Consider the following 20,228-nt stretch of genomic DNA (forward strand, 5'->3'; position numbering starts at 1 on the left):
GTAAAGGCAGGCAGAAGTGGCAGGATGCACAGAGCTCGCTGGGGGAGAACACTTGCCAGCCCTGACCCCGGTAAGTCTCTGGCTGGAGGGCAATGCAGCCGCAGCTCCTGGAGGAAGGAGAAGCCGCGGGTGCAGGCAAGGGTGCCCAGGGCTGTGGTGCAGAGCAGGGTCCCTGCTGTGCCCCAGGGGCTGTGTGCCGGGGCAGGGCCTCTGCCGCCTGCCAGGCTCAGCACTCAGCCTGCACGGGGAGCTGCCCAGGGCGCTGCGGGGAGAAGCTGCGGGTGGAAGGAGCCCCCCCGGCAGGGCAGGGTCCTGCTGCTGGCAGGAGGCTACTGCCTGGGGCAGCCTGCTCACAGCTCCATTGTACGATAAGAGCATTTCCCAAGCAATTTTTTCTAAGCAAAAAGGTCAAAATAGGGATTTTCTGCCCTCTTTTCAATTGCCTACTCTACTGGATAGGAGAGGAAGCAGGAAGAAGTGGAAGAGGAGCTGTAAGTTTGAGCACATTGCTGAGACTCCTGAACTGTAACTCTGAGGATCAGTATGTTTGTGAGCTGCCCCAAATGTACCTTCAGCCTCTCCTCTTCATATTGAAAGCGACAGCATCAACTTTGCTGAACCCAGCAGGGCTTTCTGACAGGTCCTTTTCCACCTGCAAAGATGCACATGCACCTAGGCAGTCTCTTGCATACAGGCAGGTTTCTGAAGGGCAAAGATTACTGCACACAGATTTGGTTGAGGCTGTGAGCAGAAACAGGAATAAGACATGAGACAGGGAAACAACTCCCAGAAATAAAACCTTCAGGCATCAGGGATATGATCAAGGAATGAGGGGAAAGTTAATCAGAAATCTTGTCAGAGGGAGAATTCATCAGAAAACTCCATATTTTTTCCATTCAGTGCAGACCCCTTCCTCTGAACATGCCCCCTTGCCTCCTCTCCCACCCAGAAAACCCTCTGCCCTCATGCCCATGGGTCCAAGGCATGGGGCATGTCTTCTGCAGCCAGAGCTCCAGCAGAGCAGAGGTGCATCTCTCCAGCCATGCGCCCATTTCCACCTGTGCTACAACTGCAGAGGGGGTCAGCTGCCTGGGGGTCGTGGGCAATGCAGTTTTTGAGGCTGGGGAGAGAGTTGACTTTCCCTTCACGACAGACCATCACTAGGCCATTTGGTTATCTCCTTGGGGTGTCCTTTCAATCTGTGAGCTGTCCTGCAGGATGCAAATCTTTTCCATAGCATCTCTGTGTTATGTGAAACCCAGGGAAGAAGCAGAGAGATGCTACATGCAACTGTTGGGTTGGTGAAACGAATGATAGGTGTCCTGGACTAGAGGTGTGGACTAGAGGTACCTGAACAAGGTCTCAGCACCTTGAGAAAGGCTGGGCATTGACAGATTGGCAGTGGATTCATCTGGTCTCAGCAGCATCTGGCTTCTTTTCAGGGTAACATAAATGTGATTGCCCTCCATCTACAAAAGCTCAGGCAGCTGGGGACAAGTCCAGCCAGCTCCCTCACTCCGCTCTGAGCCACAGGGAATCCTTTTGCCTCTCAGGTCTCACAACCATTCCCTGTGAGTGCAGCAGAAATGCTCAGGATTTCTGACTTCAGAGAACACTGTTTGGGCATGAAGAGGGGGAAGAGAATGTGTATAAAAAATTGCCCCTAAAACTCCTTTCTGCCAACTACATTATGTAGCACCGGAATGCAGATATTAACATGCTGACATGAAGATGATCAGCATGCTGGAGCAACTCTCCTTCGAAGAAAGGCTGAGAGAGTTGGGGCTGAGCAGGGTGACCTCACTGCAGCTTTTCCGTATTTAAAGGGGTCTTATAAAAAAGGTGGAGAGCTACTTTTTGATCGATCAGATAATGACAGGATCGGGGAATGTTTTTAAACTAAAAGAGGTGAGATTTAGATTAGAGATTAGGAGGAAATTCTTCACTCAGAGGGAGGCGAGGTACTGAAACATATTGCCCAGATAGGCTGTGAATGTCCTATTCCTAGAAGTGTTCAGGACCAGGCTGGATGAGGTCCTGGGCATCCTGACCTAGTGGGTAGCATCCCTGCCCATGGCAAGGTGTTTGGAAATGGATTATCTGTAAGGTCTCTTCCAACCCGAGCCATTCTGTGATTCTATGCTCTTTTGTGTAAGAAGGGATTTCATCTGACAAAATCTGAAAATAAAACCTTGGCCTCCTGCTATGTTCCTGTGTACTCCCTGCACTGGGTCAGGACTGATTCCCTCGCGAGACCAGCAGCAGAGGCCCCTGCTCCTCATTGCACACTGAACCTTAAAAACGAAGCTCATGTCATGGAGCTAAATGAAAGATTCCAGCAGAGAAACAAAAAGCATTTGAGTATGGCAGGGGGAGGTCTACAAGGAATGGCACAGGGTTCACTCAGAGAAACCTGTCCTAACTTTTCATTGCCTTTTACTACATGTACAGATCTCCATACAAAACAGGCATCAGATGTCCAAAAGCACCTCCATCACCGAGTTCCTCCTCCTGCCATTCGCAGACACGCGGGAGCTGCAGCTCCTGCACTTCGCGCTCTTCCTGGCCATCTACCTGGCTGCCCTCCTGGGCAACGGCTTCATCCTCACCGCCGTAGCCTGCGACCACCGCCTCCACACCCCCATGTACTTCTTCCTCCTCAACCTCGCCCTCCTCGACCTGGGATCCATCTCCACCACTCTCCCTAAAGCCATGGTCAATACCCTTTGGGACACCAGGGCCATCTCCTATCAAGGATGTGCTGCACAGGTCTTTTTCTTTGCCTTCTTGGCTGGTACAGATTTTTCCCTTCTCACAGTCATGGCCTACGACCGCTATTTTGCCATCTGCAAGCCCCTGCACTATGGGAGCCTCCTGGGCAGCAGAGCTTGTGCCCAGATGGCAGCAGCCGCCTGGGGCAGTGGCTTTCTCAACGCTGTCCTGCACACTGCCAATACATTTTCCCTGCCCCTCTGCCAAGGCAATGCTGTGGACCAGTTCTTCCGTGAAATCCCCCAGATCCTCAAGCTCTCCTGCTCACATTCCTACCATAGGGATCTTAGACTTCTCGCATTTAGTAGTCTTCTGTTTTTGGGTTGTTTTATTTTCACTGTTCTCTCCTACGTTCAGATCTTCAAGGCTGTGCTGAGGATGCCCTCTGAACAGGGACGGCACAAAGCCTTTTCCACATGTGTCCCTCATTTGGTCGTGGTCTCTTTGTTAATCGTCACTGGCATGTTTGCCTACCTGAAGCCCCCCTCTATCTTTTCCCCAGCCCTGGACCTGGTGGTGGCAGTTCTTTACTCTGTGGTTCCCCCAGCACTGAACCCCCTCATCTACAGCATGAGGATGCAAGCACTAAAGGATGCTATTGTGAAAGTGCTTTTATGGACATTTTTCAGGAATCATAAATGTCCCATATCTCTCCACAGGTGACGCCCTGTATATCCTATTCAAACCTTGTGTTTCCTTCTTTTCCATTATTATATTTTGTCTTGTTTTCATATTTCATTGTTTTTAACTGTTTGTGCTTCTGCTTTTCATCCCCCCCAATATTTTCACTCCTACCATTGCCATTGAGGAATGAACATGCATTGTGTCAGATGAAGCCTGTCCAAGCCTGTTTAAAAGTGTGTATCAATGTGGACTTTCTCGTAGCAAAGTAATAGCTGTATATAAATTAAGTGGGACTTTTTCACTTCCTGATGGCTGAGCTTTTAGTTTAAAGCTCACTATTCGTGGCATCAACCAAAGGGAAAGTACAAAATCCCAGGTGGGAGCTGGTCTTGGAAATGTCTGACTCCTTCCTCCTGTTGGGATCCGTGGCTGTGAGTGGGGCAGTGATGCTGGGCCAGCCCAGAGACAGGCCTGTGGACAGGAGCCACAGCACTGCAGCAAGTTCTCACACGGCCACCACCCCCAAACTACTGCCAAGCCCCAGGCCCCAGCCAGGCCGGCCTCTCCCCTCAGTCAGAGCCGTGGCTGCAGGGACCAGGAGACACCTGGGGCAGGATGTGTGGGTGGGCAGCACCAGCCCCAGCGCTCCTGGCAGCCCCTCTGCAGCCAGAGCAGCTCCCAAAGGTCAGGACGGGCCTCAGTGCTGCCCACAGGGCCAGGGGCTCTGGGGGCTGCAGGCACTGGCAGCACCTGCTGGGAGACCCCAGAGCCAGGGCTGAGCGTCAGTGCCTGGCACCACAGCTCACAGTGCCTCCTGTCCCGTGTCCTGACCTCTCTCAGGAGCACCGCTGGGTGTGTTATTCCCTGCATGGGTGTGGAAAGGAGCTGCTGGAGGGCTTCACTGGTGATCTCTGCAGCCCCTGGCTCTGGCCCCACATCAGCTCACAATTACTGCCACTGTCCCTCTGCACTGGCTGTTGGGTTTCTCACGTGCCCTCCTCTGGTCTCATGCAGTGCATCTCTTCCTGGAGCAGGCCCTCACAGCCTGCTTGCAGAGTCCCAGGGGATCCTGGTGAGGCTGTGCTTCAAGAGCAGGCTGGGATTGCCCTTGGTCTGAGTAGGTGTGGTGATCTGGCAGGGGCACAAGTTGGGGCAGAGAAGATAGAAAAAGCAGAAAGAGAGATATCAAATAAAAGAGGGAAAAAAAATCACCTCTGAGCATGAGAGGTGAACCAAGCACTGACCAATGTGATCTAGCTGCCAAGTTATCCCAGATGAGGGCAGGCCAAGGTACAGGCCTCCAAAGGTTCTTCCAATTCATAATCCTCAAGGAAGAAGGAGCTGGTCAGTGGAGTCTGGACCTGGGAATACTACTGTGGGTTGAGACTCTGCCTGCTTTTGTAATCTCTGCTCATCAGGGTTACCTAGTGAGTGAGGTCATCCTAAAAGCAAACTCTGTTCTATGGACACCAGGACTCAGACTGGTTTGAGGTACCACGGAAAAGTTCTCAGAAACACTGCCAGGTATCACAGAACGACAGAATGTTGAAGGTTGGAAGGGAGCTCTGGAGATTGCCTAGGCCAACCCCTTTGCTCAAACAGGATCAGCCTGAGCAGGTTGCCCAGGTCCATGTCCAAATGGGTTCTGAATACCTCCAGGGATGGAGGCTCCACAACTTCCCTGAGCAACCACAAGCCTCCACGATCTGAGGACATCTTTTAGTGGAAGGCAGTCAGGTTTGTTAAACACATTTTCCGCTTTATAAATTCCTACTTACTCCTCCCAGTCATGTTCTTAACCACCACTTCTTTGGAATCCGGTTTGCCCAAGGGTTCCCTAACAAGGTCCTCCACCTCACAAAGTACGACTTCCTTGCTTCAGGCTTTTTTTGTTCTGATCTCAAGGACTTGCCGTTCCAGAAGCCAAGGTTGGAAAGAATGCAGCAAAGAGGACAGTGAGCAGTGCCTCAGCCCTCTCTCTGTCCTCTGCCACCTGGGCCTTCTCTGTAATTAGCAGTGAGTCTGCATTTTATCCAGCCTTCCATTCAATGCTGATGTCCTTGTAGAAGTCCTTCTTGTTATTCTTCATTATCCTAACATGTCCATGTTATTCTTCATGTCCTTTGCCAGATTCAACTCCAGGAGGGCTTTGGTTGTCCTAACAATATCTCTGCATGCTCATCAATTTAGCATCGATGCCCTCCAGAAACCCGTTAGATGGCTTGTGCTCTGTTGTACTGGTATTCTAGCAGAAATCTGGGTGTTTCAACTTCCCCCGTGAGGACCATTCCCTGCAAACTTGAGGCATTTTCCAGTTGTCTGAGGAAGGCCATACCTGCTGCTTCTTCCTTACAGAAGGTCTCTAGGTGACACCAACGACAAGGTCACCCATGTTCATGTGCCGTCTAATCCAGACCCAGATGGTTCTCATCACCAAAACCACGGCAAAGCTCCTTACGTTGCCGCTGCTCTCCCCCTGAAAGGTCTGCTCTCCCTCCATGCCTTACAATCCTCTCCACCCCTGGATGCACCCCTGTTGTGGGCTGTCACACCATCTCTGCTATCCAAAATGAGACCTCTGTAACCACACACACACCTCTGGTTCTTCCTCTTGTTCTACGCACTATACACATCAGTGCCCTGGCACTTCAGGGAGATGCCCAGGAATTCCAGTTTCCCAAAAGGGATATCACTGGCTGTCAAGCTGGTAAGTCTCAAGAAACTCTTGGTGAATCCATGCTGACTCCTGATCACTTTGTTATCCTCCGTGTGCTTGGAAATGTTTTCCATGTTTAGCTACCCCATCCGATTCCCAGGAACTGAGGAAAGGCTGTCTGGCCTATAGTTTCCTGGGTCTTCCATCTTGCATTCCTTTAAGACAGGAGTCACATTTGCTTTCCTCAGCTGTGCCCTGGGCCTTAAAAAGGAGTCTCAGGGGAGACCTTATGGTGCTCTACAATCACCTTGAAAAGACTATAGTGAAGTGGGGATCAGTCTCTTCTCAAAGTACCAAGTGATAAGACAAGAGGAAATAGCCTTAAGTTGTGCCAGGAGAGGTTTAGGTTTGATATTCAGAATAATTTCTTCTCTGAAAGAGTTATGAAGTATTGGAACAGGCTGCCAAGGGAAGTAGTTGAGTAATCATCCTTGGAGGTCTTTAAAAAACATGAAAATGTAGGGCTTTGTGACATGTTTTAATGGTGGACATGGCAGTGCTAGGTCGAAGGTTGGACTGGATAATCTTAGAGGTCGTTTCCAACCTAAATGATTCTGTGATTTGCTGATAATTCTGTGCTCTGGGCTTCTGGGTGTTGGAGTTTGTCACAAAGATTTGGCTGGTTCATAAACAGGAAGGATGTGTGAGGGAATTCCTAGCACAGGTGTGGCCGCTGCTTGACAGCAAAGAGATAAAAGCAGGATGTGTCCAACCTCTCTAACCTTCATTGCTCTCTGCTCTGCTTAGACCTGAGATGTAAAGGTGAAATGTGCCAATATGCGCATGTCCTGGGAACATAATCTCCCTTTCAAGTGTTGGGAAGAAACATATTTTTGGAGAGAGTTGCATTTTTTTTTTCTTTACACAAAGGGGGAGAAAGTGTCATAACTCACTGCTTCATGTACATCACCTTCTAAAAAAATGATGATAACTTGTAGACAAGCATAAAAAATTCTGAAATTGAAGTCTTCTTACAAATTTATTACATTAAGGAATTTTCCACATACATTTCAGTTTGGCCTACAATGTCCTTCAGGGCTTGATTCAGTTGCCCACAAAGACGTTGCTGCTGCCTCAAGGATACCCTGGAATAGCTGAAGCACCCATTTGGGGCTATGATATATAACACAGGACCTTCTGTCTTTAAAAAAACATTTTCAGAGTCCCTTAGAAGACATTCAGAATTAATATCAGTTGGAGGTCGCTGATATCATTTTATCTGTAGGCGGACAACTAAAAAAAAAAAAAAAGGCAGAAAGAAGAGATTCTTTCCTAGAAGGTTTTTTATTGTTATTATTATTATTATTATTATTAAATTCTTTCCCTTTAAGAAGACTCCTGGCATCTCCCTAATTAACCCATAAGAATTGAAGACTTCAGGAGAGTTATGCCCAGAGTCTTGGCTTCTGAGGGAGTTTTGCATGTTGATTGGCCTTCTGCTGCCAAGTTCCTGAACTGCAGAACCAGAAAGCTGGAGCAAGCCTCTGAAGAAGTAAAAGACGAGCAAGCCTCCAACTGTTTGAGGGTGTTGGCCAGCTCCACTGAGGGCCATCCCTGAAGAGACCACGATGGGAACAAGTGGACAAGGTGCCTGTCCCTGGGAGATGGTGAAGGAGGAAATCAGAGGCACTGGTTACAGGTGGAAAATCAAGTGGGGATGTGGCTCTGAAAGCCCTTGATGTGTTTCACCAAGGGGGATGGCCAAGGCCTGAGCGCATCCCCTGGAAAGGGGCATCCTGCACTTCCTGGGCTGCTCGGGGCTCTGGCAGGGGCAGTGTGATGTGGGGGTGTGCAATTCCGAGTGCAGGACATTGGTAGGACACTTGCCAGGCTCTGTGGGGTTGAGGAGGTAACAAGGCCCAGGGGCTGTAAGGGACCGGTGTCCTCTGCTGGGCCTCAGTGGAAGAGGCTGCAGCTGTAGCCCTAAAGACACCGGTTCCATTGGGGGCCTCCAGCCCCACAGTGTCCCTCCGCCATGCCCCTCCACATCATGTCGTACATTTTCCTGTATCTGTGCTTGCATCCCTGCAGACTTTTACCACACACTCACATTCCCACCTCCCTCTGACCCCATGATTGCCAAAGCTCTCCTAATTTCTCTCCATCCTTACTAGCTTTGGCTTCAAACACAAACCTGTGTTTTCCTGAGGATTTCCCAATACCTTTGGTTTCCCCACGACACATCAGGCTTCTTCCAAAGCCTCACCCTATTGGAACTCTATCAGCCAGTATGTCCCAGCCCCACAGTTGCCTGAATTGTCATTGGATTGAATCTCTACATTGCCGCCCTGAACTCGACATAATCCCTCTGCAACATGCAATTTCCTCCTTTTGGAAACCGAGCATGGCCTTGGCGCACACAAGCACCTCCCGGGATCAGCCCTGCAGAGCCTTGGAGGAGACAAGAAGCTCCCTGGGCACACCAGGCTCTTCCCAGGGCACTCAAGCACCTCCCTGGAGCACCCTGGAATCTCCATTTCAACCTTGGTTGCCCTGGGACATGCCTGGGTGCTCCACGAACATGCCTAATATCTAATGGAAATGAATGCTCTGGTAGTTTAAGACCGTCTCCTAGAAGATGCTTGAGTGCTCCAGAATGGGGCTTGCATGGCATGGGGAGATGCTTCAGTGCTCAAAGTGAGAGCTTGCGTTCTAGGGTTATGTGCTTGGGTGCCCTGGGACGCTTTCCCTTTTTTCCCCTGACTTTCTCCTTGGGTGCAAAGGGAATTACTTGCGAGCACCAGGGGAAGAGTTGGGGTCCTGGGGCGATGGATGGGCACTCCAGAGGCTCTTGGGCACTCCAGGGAGATGCTGGTTTGCTCTGAGGAAATGCTTGTGTCATCCAAGGAGATCTTTTTAGTGCCCTGTGGCTATGCTTGGCAACTTAAGAGAGGTGCTTGGGTACCCTGGGGTGATGCCTGGGTGCTCCACGGAAGTGCTTAGCTTCACCAGGGAAGTGCTTCAGTGTCCTGTGGAGATGCTGGAGTGCTCTGGGAGATGCCTGGGAAACGCCTGGCTACCTGCGGAAGATGCCTGTGGGATCCAGGGAGGTGCTTGAGTGACCTGCTCAAATGCTTGGGGATGTGGGAAGCTGCTTGTGTGCTCCAGAGACATGCTTGAACAATGCAGGGAGATGTTCTGGAGCTCCAAGACGACGCTTCTGTGCCCCAGGGAGACGCATGCTTTCTCCAGGGAGGTGCATGGCTGCTGTGTGCAGGTGCTTGGGTGTTCCAAGGATGATCCTGGGTGCCCCATGGAGATGCTTGGGTGCCCCCAGGTGATCCTTTGGTGCCCCTTGGTTTGCTCACGCACAAAAGATGGAGACTCACAACGATGCTTGGGCTCTCCAAGTACGTGCTTGGTTTCCCCAGGGAGACGCCTGGGTGCCACAGGAAGATGCTTGGGTGTTTCAGGAAGGTGTCTGGGTGGCCTGGGGATATGCTTGGGTGCTCCCAGGGAGGCGCTTGTGTTTCCAGGAAAATGCTCTAGGATGTCCAAGTATGCCTGGGGCAGACGCTTGGGTGCTGCACAGAGATGTTTGCATGCTCCAAGAGACACCAGGGTGGCTTGCTGAGAGACTTGGGTGCTCCAGGGAGGTTCTTGAATACCCCACGCAGGTGACCGGGTGCTCTGGGGAGATCTTTGGCTGCCTCAGCAAATTGCTTGTGCAGCAAGGGGAGGTGCTTGTGCGTACCAAGGCTGTGATGGGTGACACAGAGTGATGCTTGGGGATCCTGGGGATCTACCTCTCCTACCCCAGGGAGAAGTTAGGGTACTCCAGAGAGGTCTCTGCATGCTTCACAGAGGTGCTTTTTGAACGACCGAGACGCTGAAAGAACTTGCTTGGGGCTTGCAGATGGCAACGTAGTGGTCGTAGGACATGATAGTAAGGACAGAAATTTCTGCTGATATGAAGAAGAGAAAGAAAAAGACCTGTGCAACACACCCTTGATAGATGGCTCTGGTGTCCCAGAGGGAATTGGCCATGGCTTTGGGGAGAGTGGTGGAGATGCAGCCCACGTCGAGGAGGGCGAGGTTGAGGAGGAAGAAGTACATGGGGGTGTGGAGACGGTGGTCGCAGGCTACGGCGGTGAGGATGAGGCCGTTGCCCAAGAGGGCAGCCAGGTAGATGCCCAGGAAGAGCGCGAAGTGCAGGAGCTGCAGCTCCCGCGTGTCTGCGAATGGCAGGAGGAACTCGGTGATGGAGCTGCTGTTGGACATTTGCTGACAATGGAAATCGTTGCCTGTTAAAAAGGAGAAGGCAGAACAAAGTCAGAACAGACTTCTCTGAGGAAAACCTATTGGAAGTCTTAGATCACCCCCAGCCTGAGCCTCTCTTTGCAAAGAACCTTTATGCAGCTCTCTTGAGCTCAAGATGATGCTAGCTGAGAGTGGCACTGGGAGTAGGGGCTGCTGTGGAGTACTTCCTGCTGTGCATCAGGAGGGAAAAAGGAACACGGGGAAAACTCAATTTCGGTCCACTTGTCAGATCCATGAGATTTGCATAGCTGTTACAAAAAGCTCATGTGAATGCAGAGGCAAAGCTTCAGGGGGTTTGTTTGCTGTGTTTTATTCCATTTGCCCCTATAATCCTTAGGAGACGTATCGGGTGGTTGAACTCCCTGAGATTTCCTGTGCAGTCCTGGTGAAATCCTGTGGGTGCCAGTAGTCAAAGGGACTGTCCCTTGGTGAAGACTGAGCAGAGCAGCTCTGCCCAGCAGTCCTGTTCACAGCTGCCCTTTGTCACCCCTCTGTGAGCTGCAGGAGCATCCCACTCAGGTGTTTCCCTGAGACAAAACTGGAGACAGCTGAGAGCAGAGAAGCCCCAGTCCCAGTGCAGCTGGACAGCATCCTCACCTTGTCTCTGGGTGAAGCTCTGAGGCAGACTGAGGTTGGGAGCTTCTCTTCATCTGGGCTCTGCCTGCTGTGCTGGCCATGCCTGCCCCACAGCCCATGGGCTGCAGGGGGGAGAGGAGGCCAGGGAGGGGCTGCTCCAGGGGAAGGGGACTGTACTGCAGGGCATGGCCACGAGGTGCCCGAATCCCCCCTGCCACGGCGTTTCTGGCAACAGCTCCTTCTGACCGCCTGCCCCTCTCTCTGCTGCCTGCAGCTGTCCCTGCTGGGAGCTGCTGCTCTGCGCCCACCTCTTCTTTCCCCCGCCCGTGCTCACAGACCCCATCCCACGCGGCTGTGCTCAGTGCTGCCCTGCAGCACCCTGCCACCCAACAGGGCACTGCCAAGGGGCACCTCCATGGCTGCAGGAGCTACAGGGCAGCTGACAGAGAGCCCGGCATGGCCAGCCAGGGCAGGGTGTCCTGGGCTGACTGGGAGCACCTGGGCTAGGGCACTGCAAAGGGCTTCCTCCAGACTTCCTCACCTCGCAGTGCAATCCAGCAGGACTCTCAAAGCCCACTGCATTGCCCCCTGCCCTCCCAGAAACAAGACCCAGGAGGAGACCCTTCCAGGACATGCAGCTGCATGGCCGTGCAGCCAGACACTTACCTTGTCAAGGGCTGTGCAGATTTCTCCTGCAGTCAGCTCTCAGCATCCTCCCACTCCCAACTGCCTCCAACCCCTCTCCTTCTCTTCTCTCCGTGTGTTACCTGCGGTCAGAGCCCCCAGCCCCGCTTCGCTGTGCAGAGGAGCTGCTCCTGGGCAGAGCTGTCTCTCTGCACCAGGGCCCTCTTGCCAGGAGCTCTCTGTCCCAGGAGCCTGGCCCAGCTCAGCACCAGAGGCCCAGCCCAAGGCATTGGAATCACCCCTCTGGGGGCTTTGGTGATGAACCCATGAACCTCTGGCACTGAGAGCAAACTGAAGAAATCTCTCAAGAGGTCCAAGTCAGATGCAAGTTTCCTGCAGTGTCCCCCGAGGGCCAGCACTGACACAGCCTCCCTTGGAGCTCGTTAGAGCAGAACATTGGAGGCAGTGAGGACAAGGAGATAAAGGCAATGTGAAGGTGACACTGATGTGTAGACAACCTGGATGTGTTTCACCAAGCACAGGGGCTGAGCCTTGATCCCCGGCCCCTGGAAATGGGAGATCCTTTCCCTTCACACCTTGCTCAGGGCTCTTCCTGGGGCAGTAGGAGATGGGGATGTGCATGGCCAAGTGCAGGAGAATAGTACAGTCCCTGCCTGGTTCATGGGTGGGGGCGAGGAGGCAATGAGGCCCTGGTGCTTTAACGATAAGCTGTCTCCTCATAGGCCTCAGTGGCAGAGACCACAGCCATAGCCATGGACACAAAGGCGTGGGTCCTGTTGGGACTTTCAGCCTTGCCACAGCCCTTGCTCCTCTCCACACCAGACTTTCCTAGGAGCTCCCACACCTGCACCTCTTTCCCTGCTGGCTGTAGACCTTTGTCCGTGTCATGTCACACCAGATCTGAGCTGAGTAAGATGACTCAGATTTTCTTGGTGGCCATGGTCCTTGTAAGGCAGCTCTGTAGGAAGCCGGCCTGGTTCCTGGTGAGCAGGCACCACTGCTCGTATGGCATCCCTCGTGGTGCCCAGGCCCTCCTCCTCCTGGGCACTGCTCACTCAGCAGGGTCCCAGTCTACCATGATGCATGGGGTTCTTCCTCTTCTGTTGCAGGACTAGGCTTTTCTCTTTCTAAATGTCAAGAGGTTTCTGTAGGCAACATCCTACTGTTTCTCAAGGTTCCCCTGGACAGATGCTCCGTTGTGTCAGCTGTTAATGTCTGTAGGCAGAGGGCTCCCCCTGATTGTGCTGTCTCTCACAAGATAGCAGCATCAGAAGTTGCAGGAGAGTTTGGACAATACAGGAGTAACTAGTTGAACGGAATTGCAGCACAGACTCACAGAAGGCTAGAGCATGGAAGGCACCTTTTCTGTGCTTCCTTCTCATGCCTTCTGTCATTTTGTTTGGAGCTTTGTCCTAAATGTTGCAAGGCTTTGCAGGGACAAAATTAGAAGGGTCAAAGCCTAACTGGAGATCAGTCTGGCTGTTACCATCAAAGACAATAAAAATGTTTTTAGAAATACACGAGAAGGGGAGGATTAAGGAGAATCTTCATACTTTATTGGATGTGGAGGGAAACATTTTGAGAAGAGATGAGGAAAAGACTGAGGTATTTAATGCCTTCTTTGCCTCAGCCTTTAGCAGCAAGACCAGTTGTTCCCCTGGTACTCAGCCCTTGAGCTGGTAGATAGGGACAGGGAGCTGACAAAAGGGTGACACTTTTCACAACTTCTTCACTCTCCCTTTCTCCTTCACCTCCCCTTTCTCTTCCAGGCTAGTTACAATAGCTCTTCAAAGCTTTGAATATCCCTAGGATGGTGAAACCAGCCTGTTCCTATTGTGATGTCTCCTGAATGTGTTTCAGCTTTTGTTTAAGGTTAAACAAGTACTTGAGAATGCCATCCAGAAGTCTGCCCCGAGGCAGGAGATTTAGTAGGGGCTAGGAGCATGGGAGGACACTGGCAGGCCCCTAGAGCAGTGGGCACATCCAATGCTTTGGAACTTCACCCCTGAGCAAGTGCAAAATCCTAAAAAATTGATGAAATGCATGAAAAAGTCTTGTGAAAAGACACAAATCACTGCAACATGCTGGGGCTTTTCCTAAGTATAGAAGACACAGTCAATGCTACTCCAAGTCCAGTGACAGGCCGCCACTCCAACCTGTGTGACGGTCCCTGCAGCCACTCCAACTCCTCTGAAAGGCCCCGCAGCCACAACAACTCCTGGGATGGGCCCTGCAGCCACTCCAACCCCTGTGACAGGCCCTGCAGCCACTCCAGCCTCTCTGATGGGCCCCATTGCTGTGCCAGAGAACCAACCTGTGCCACTATTGGTTGCTCCTATATGCAAGAGACAATTATGGATGTAAAAAACATTTATTTATTTTTTTCTTAGAAAGGAAAGAAACTCCTATGCAGACAAGAAAGGAGGAAGAAGACAAGGAATGCTTCAACAAAGTTGGGCCACCAAGGAAGGAGGGCAAAGAGGAAGAGATCAGAATGGCATCAGTAACCTACAAGACCCTTATCCCAGGGCGAGCTATGAGATTTATGAAAAAATTTCAGTCATCATCTAGGTGAGCACACTGTCACTTGGCTGCTCCAGTGCTGGGAGAACAGGGCCAATAGCCTGGAATTAGAGGGCAGGGAAGCCAAGCAGCTGGGATCCCCCTCTAGGGAAGGGGTGACTGACAAAGCAATTGGCTCTACCATTTACCATGGACTGACCCAGACTGCCCTGGAATGGGGGAAGCTCCTGAACACCTGCAATACCTTGGTGACATTGTCATGTGGGGCAACTGAGCAGAAGTATTTGAGAAAGGGAAAGAAATAACCAAATCCTTCTGAAAGCTGGTTTTACCCTCAAACAAATGTCAAGGGACCGCAACACTGGATCCTGATGCAGGCTGGCCAGGGTCGGGGGGACCGCTGCTCGGGGATGGGCTGGGCATCGATCGTTGGGTGGTGAGCAATTGCTTTGTACATCATTGCTTTGTACACCTAATTATTACTGTTGTTATTGTTGTTGTTATTATTAATCTCTTCCTTTTCTGTCCTTTTAAACTGTCTTTATCTCAACCCATGAGCTTTACAGGTGTGGAGCTGCAGGGGCAGTGAGCTAACAGCTGTGTGGTGCTGAGCTGCCGGCTGGGTTAAACCACAACGTCATGTTTGACAACTGCACATCAACAGCACAAATCACACTTCTAAAATCAGTCTCTTCTGTGTTCAGTGAGGAGCAGTTGGTGATGACTTCAGTCTGCTCCAAACACCATACCCCAGGAGAGACCCTGCTGCCTTCAGGAGCTGTCAGCCCTGAGGCCTTGGAGACACCTCGAGGGAGCCCAATGGCACAGAGCAAGCGATGCCATCATCGGGTGCTGTGTGCTGTGCTGCTGAGCTGGGCCGGGCTCCTGGGCCCAATGGGAGCTCCTGGCAAGTGGGCAGCGCTGCAGAGAGCCAGCTCTGCCCAGGAGCAGCTCCTCTGCACAGTGCAGCAGGGCTGGGGGCTCTGACCACAGGTGGCACGGGGAGAGGAGAGAAGGAGAGAGGTGTTGGAGGCAGCGAGGAGCACAACAACAGAGGGCAGCGTGTGGCAGGACAGATCTGCAGCCTCTTGACACCATGAGTCTCTGGCAGCAGGGCAATGCAGATGGGGTTGCCAAAGGGGTCTTCTACAGCTGGCACATCTGATCGCTGATAGCATCTCTCAGGGCGGCTCTTTTTGTTTCTCCAGCACAGAGTAGAAGATGCTGTAGAGAATGGCATCGGTGATTGGATTTTTCAAGAGAAAGACCAAAGCAGGGGCTAACCAAAGGGTAAGAATTTTTCTGCAGTCTGTGCTTGCAGATTCTTGCAGTGGAAGGCAGGCAGGTTTCATGGTAATGGGTTGTTGGGATTGTACAGGAGACTGAGACACCTAGAGCATTGCAATGGGAGATAATGTGTCAGAGATGGACTTCATGAAGTCCCTTTCCACACCTCAGCCCACAGGCTGCACCAACACTATCTTTGTGGTCCTCTCCTGTTTTATCCTAGCTGATCTTTAGGAGCTGGAAACCCTCTGATGCCCAGGGCCCTGCCTTTGTGTCTTCCTGCCAGAACAGAACACACAGTATTTGCAACGAGCATGAGCAGTCTCCTCTGCAGGCAGAGCTGCAGCAGAGGAGGGTCTGCTGAGTGTCTGTCTGTCCCTCCCTGGCCTTGCCTCCCCTGGCAGCAGCACGCTGCCATTCCTCCTGGCTTCTCCACCTGGCCGTGCTGCTGCTGTTCTTGTTTCCAGGCTGGCTGGGGATGGGGGTTTCACATGCCCATGGAGTGAGCCCTCGGTGTGCATGGGGGAAGGAGAGTATGGGGACAGGGTGGGGGGGTCTGGAGATGTGCAATTTGAGCCTGGATTGCTCTGCTCTCAGCAGTGTTCAGGTCCTGCTAAGGTGAAACTCTGATTGCAGTTGTCCTGCAGCTCAAAGAAATACCAGCACAGGGCAGCTCAGACCAGCACTGATGGACAGACTGGCTGTCCTCCCTGAAGGACACTCTGCACTAAGGGGACAGTCCCTTTACCTCTGAGGATCCACAGGATTTTACTTGGAGTGCAGTACAAATGCCCAGGATTTCTGCCTCAGAAAAAGAACTAAAACGCTGGGGAGGTATCAATAACAAAAAATACAAAAAAATAAATCCCCAAAGTCCTGCTCGGCAATTGGTGGAACTGTGAGCAATAAAGGGGTAAGACTCTTTGATATCATCACTAAATTTTATCTGAGATTACCCCATGTTCCTCTTTGCCTCTTGCTATAGGGCAGGACTTACTCCTCTGTTGCCTACAGCAGAGTCCCCTTCTCCCAGGGATACCCTCAGGCAGCAAGAATCAGAACTCCTGAAAGGCACCTGCCAATTGTCTGCCTGGAAGGGAACAAGAATTCTGGGGGGTTTAAGCTGAGAAATAGAATGAGTTTTTCTCACTAAGTCTGCCATAACTTCTCAGATAAGTCTGCGGTAACTTGGCAGTGCTTTTTCTTCCTTGAGCAGGACCAAATGACCAAAAACAGCAAATGGCCAACAGCAGCTCAGTGAGCGAGTTCCTCCTGCTGGCATTCGCAGACACGTGGGAGCTGCAGCTCCTGCACTTCGCGCTCTTCCTGGCCATCTACCTGGCTGCCCTCCTGGGCAACGGCCTCATCCTCACCGCCGTAGCCTGCGACCACCGCCTCCACACCCCCATGTACTTCTTCCTCCTCAACCTCGCCCTCCTCGACCTGGGCTGCATCTCCACCACTCTCCCCAAAGCCATGGCCAATGCCCTTCATGATACCAGGGCCATTTCCTATGCGGGATGTGCTGCGCAAGTCTTTTTCTTTCCCTCTCTGATGTCAGCAGATTTGTTTCTTCTCACCATCATGGCCTAAGACTGCTACGTTGCCATCTGCAAGCCCCTGCAATACGGGAGCCTCCTGGGCAGCAGAGCTTGTGCGCAGATGGCAGCAGCAGCCTGGGGCAGTGGCTTTCTCTATGCTCTGCTGCACACTGCCAATACATTTTCCCTGCCCCTCTGCCAAGGCAATGCTATTGACCAGTTCTTCTGTGAAATCCCCCAGATCCTCAAGCTCTCCTGCACTAACTCCTACCTCAGGGAAGCTGGGCTTCTCACATTCAGTAGTGTTCTGTTTTTGGTGTGTTATGCTTCCATTGTACTCGCCTATTTGCAGATCTTTAGGGCCGTGCTGAGGATGCCCTCTTAGCAGGGGCGGCACAAAGCCTTTTCCACGTGCCTCCCTCACCTGCTTGTGGTCTTTCTGTTTCTCAGCACTGGCATGTTTGCCTACCTGAAGCCTCCCTCCACCTCCTCCCCTTCCCTGGATCTGGTGGTGGCAGCTCTGTACTCAGTGGTGCCCCCGATATTCAACCCTTTCATCTACAGCATGAGAAACAAGGAGTTCAAGCGTGCTATCAGGAAAGTGATTACATGGATTTTTCTTAAGATTGATACATTTCTCCTCTTTCTCCACAAGTGACTTCCTTTGTTTTCCCTTGGAGGCTTGGTACTTACTTTCATTACCATGATGTTATATTTATCTTCAGTGTCATTTCCATGTATTACTTTCGTAGAAAAAAGTATTTTATTCACCCCACTTCTCCCGAGCTATGAAATTGCTATTTTTTTTTCTCTGGACATTTTTTGTCTACCTGGATGCCAGTACTCTCTCTTAGCATCTGCTTAATAAAATGGAATCTCCCCAGTGCACTGCCTGAAATCCTGTCTCTTCTTTCAAAGATGTTGCCAATAACATGGCTGAGCAGTGTGGTGGTTTCACATCGATGGGCAGCTGAAGTCCTCCACACTGCTCTTTCACCCCCCTCTAAAGGAAAAGCTGGAGAAAAAAGAGTGGAAAAGGACTCCAGGGTTGATTTAAGGGAGAGGCAAATGACTGATATATTTCAGTCATGGTCTTAACAGACTTTGTAGAGAGATTCAGGTAAGTTATTGAGCATTACTAACAGATGAGAGCAGTGAGAAACTAAAGGCCTAAAAACACCTTCACCCCAATCCACCGTCTTCTACCTCCTCCCCCCAGTGGTGCAGTGGAACGGGGAATGGGGGCTGCAGTCAGTCTATAACACTTTGTGTCTGCCGCTCCTTCATGGTCACCCTCTGCCCCTGCTCCAGTATGGGGTCCCTCCCATGGATGCCATCCTTCCCGAACTGATCCCCCCAGGCCCCCAGCTCCTGCGTGGGCTCCTCTCCATGGGATACAGTCCAGCCTGGAGTCTGCTCCGGCAGGGGTCCTCCATGGGCCACAGCCTCCTCCAGGCCACATCCACCTGTTCCACCGGGGGCTTCTCCATGGGCTGCAGCGTGGAGATCTGCTCCGTGTGGGACCCATGGGCTGCAGGGGGACAGCCTGCTCCACCAGGGGCCTGTCCACAGGCCGCAGGGGAACTTCTGCTCTGGTGCATGGAGCACCTCCTGCCCTCCTTCTGCACTGACCTTGGTGTCTGTACCAAGGACTGCTTCTCACTACATTTTCTCACTCCTCTCTCCCAGCTGCAGCTTCAGAGCAGGTTTTTTTTCCCCTTCCTTTTATCTGTTCTCACAGAGGCCAACCCAGCATCGCCCATTGGCTCAGCTATGGCCAGCAATGGTCACTTCTGGAGCCATCTGTAACTGGCTCTTCTTTAACATGGGGCAGCTTCTGGACTCTGTTCACAGGGTCCAGCCCTAGATCCCCCCTGCTACCAAAACAGTGACACGTAAGCCCAATACAAGCTGCTGCACCTCAGAAGGCCTGTAACTCCATGCGTTTGGGAGACAAAAAGCTCATCACCATCATATGAGTTGTGAGAAATCAGGGGTAGGATTTAGGAGTAACCTGTTGGTGTCTGATGACAGTGAAAGTGGTGAATGGTCACTGAGGTACATCCCCATGTCTGTCCCACATGGGGCAGGGCAGAGAACATCCTCTAGGAGATTAATGTGGAGCTGCCTGGGAAGCTCAGGGGTTCTCCCTAGGGAGCATGTCCCAGGGGTGGGCAGTGACTGGAGCCCTACAGAGTGAGAGATTGCCCAAGGGGGAGTCACCCATAGGAACAGTGCCAAATTTTGATGTCCCCAGGCAAACAAGAACTCAGTGCCTGTGGGATTCAGTGAGGGACCAGCATGCTCAAAGAAGGAAGGTTGGAGAGGGGTTCCCCTCATCCTCAGGGAAGTACAGCTGCCTGGATCTATAAAATACCTGGAAACCCCTAGAGTCCTTGGAAATATTCCCTAGTCTTCCTGAGCATCTGCCACAGATATTGAATCCAGAGTGAGAGTTTAGCAGCAGTGATCCCAATACAGATAGGTCTACTTCCCACCGTGTGCAGCACAGCCAGTGTGCTGTCACCTCTTGGGCACCACAGCATGCTTGGTCTGCTCCTAGCACCACCAGCTCAGGGCCACATGGGGAACACGGGGAGGTGGCCAGGAAGAGCTGGAGAGGAGAGAGGAGGCATGAGGAGAGATCAGATGGGAGCTGACCTTGACTAGAAGTTGCCTCAAATACTGGTGTTCACCTCATCCAAGACAAGGTCTGGACATATCCATTAATCCCTAAACCTAAATGCTTCTCCACACCCTGACAGGAATCCACTTCTCTAATGTTTGACCACAATATCCCTTGAAGCCAAACTTAGTCCATAGCCTTTTTCCATTACCCTTACACTCTTGCTCACCCTGATCCCTGCCCTTAACACTAGCATTAAAATGCTCTAGTTAACCCTAGTCTTCTTGCAGACCTAAATAAAACCCTAAACCACAGAGCTTGACCATACCCTAACCACAGACCTGACACCACAAGCAGAACACCAAACACTTCCACTAGATTTTGCTTCATCTCTAACCCAGAAAAGTGAGCTCTAGTCACTAATGCCATACATGAACAACTAACACCCCAAAGCCCCCATTCCTGTGCATTAACCTCCTCACCTTCAACCCCTCTCCTGACCCTTAACTTTAGGCGCTTACCCCCTTGGCGCAGGGCAGGAGCCGTGAGGTTGCTGTGCAGTCACATGGCATTCAAAGATGAATGTGAGGGGCCGTGGATCTGATCAGCTCGTCAAACACAAGGAGGAGATGGGTGGGAATGCTCTGATGAGCTCAGC

The 20,228-nt window shown here is 51.7% G+C and overlaps 1 protein-coding gene across 1 annotated transcript; it reads left to right on the plus strand.

Annotated features, from left to right (window-relative positions):
• Positions 1 to 2,643: 2,643 nt before the first annotated feature.
• On the plus strand, positions 2,644 to 3,435 carry LOC136787312 (olfactory receptor 14I1-like). Its single transcript, XM_066984470.1, has one exon. It carries the CDS (start codon positions 2,644 to 2,646, stop codon positions 3,433 to 3,435), a length of 792 nt encoding a protein of 263 aa, XP_066840571.1.
• The last annotated feature ends 16,793 nt before the right edge of the window (positions 3,436 to 20,228 follow it).

This window comes from Anser cygnoides, chromosome 28 (assembly GCF_040182565.1).
Source record: "Anser cygnoides isolate HZ-2024a breed goose chromosome 28, Taihu_goose_T2T_genome, whole genome shotgun sequence".
Taxonomy (NCBI): Eukaryota; Metazoa; Chordata; class Aves; order Anseriformes; family Anatidae; genus Anser; species Anser cygnoides.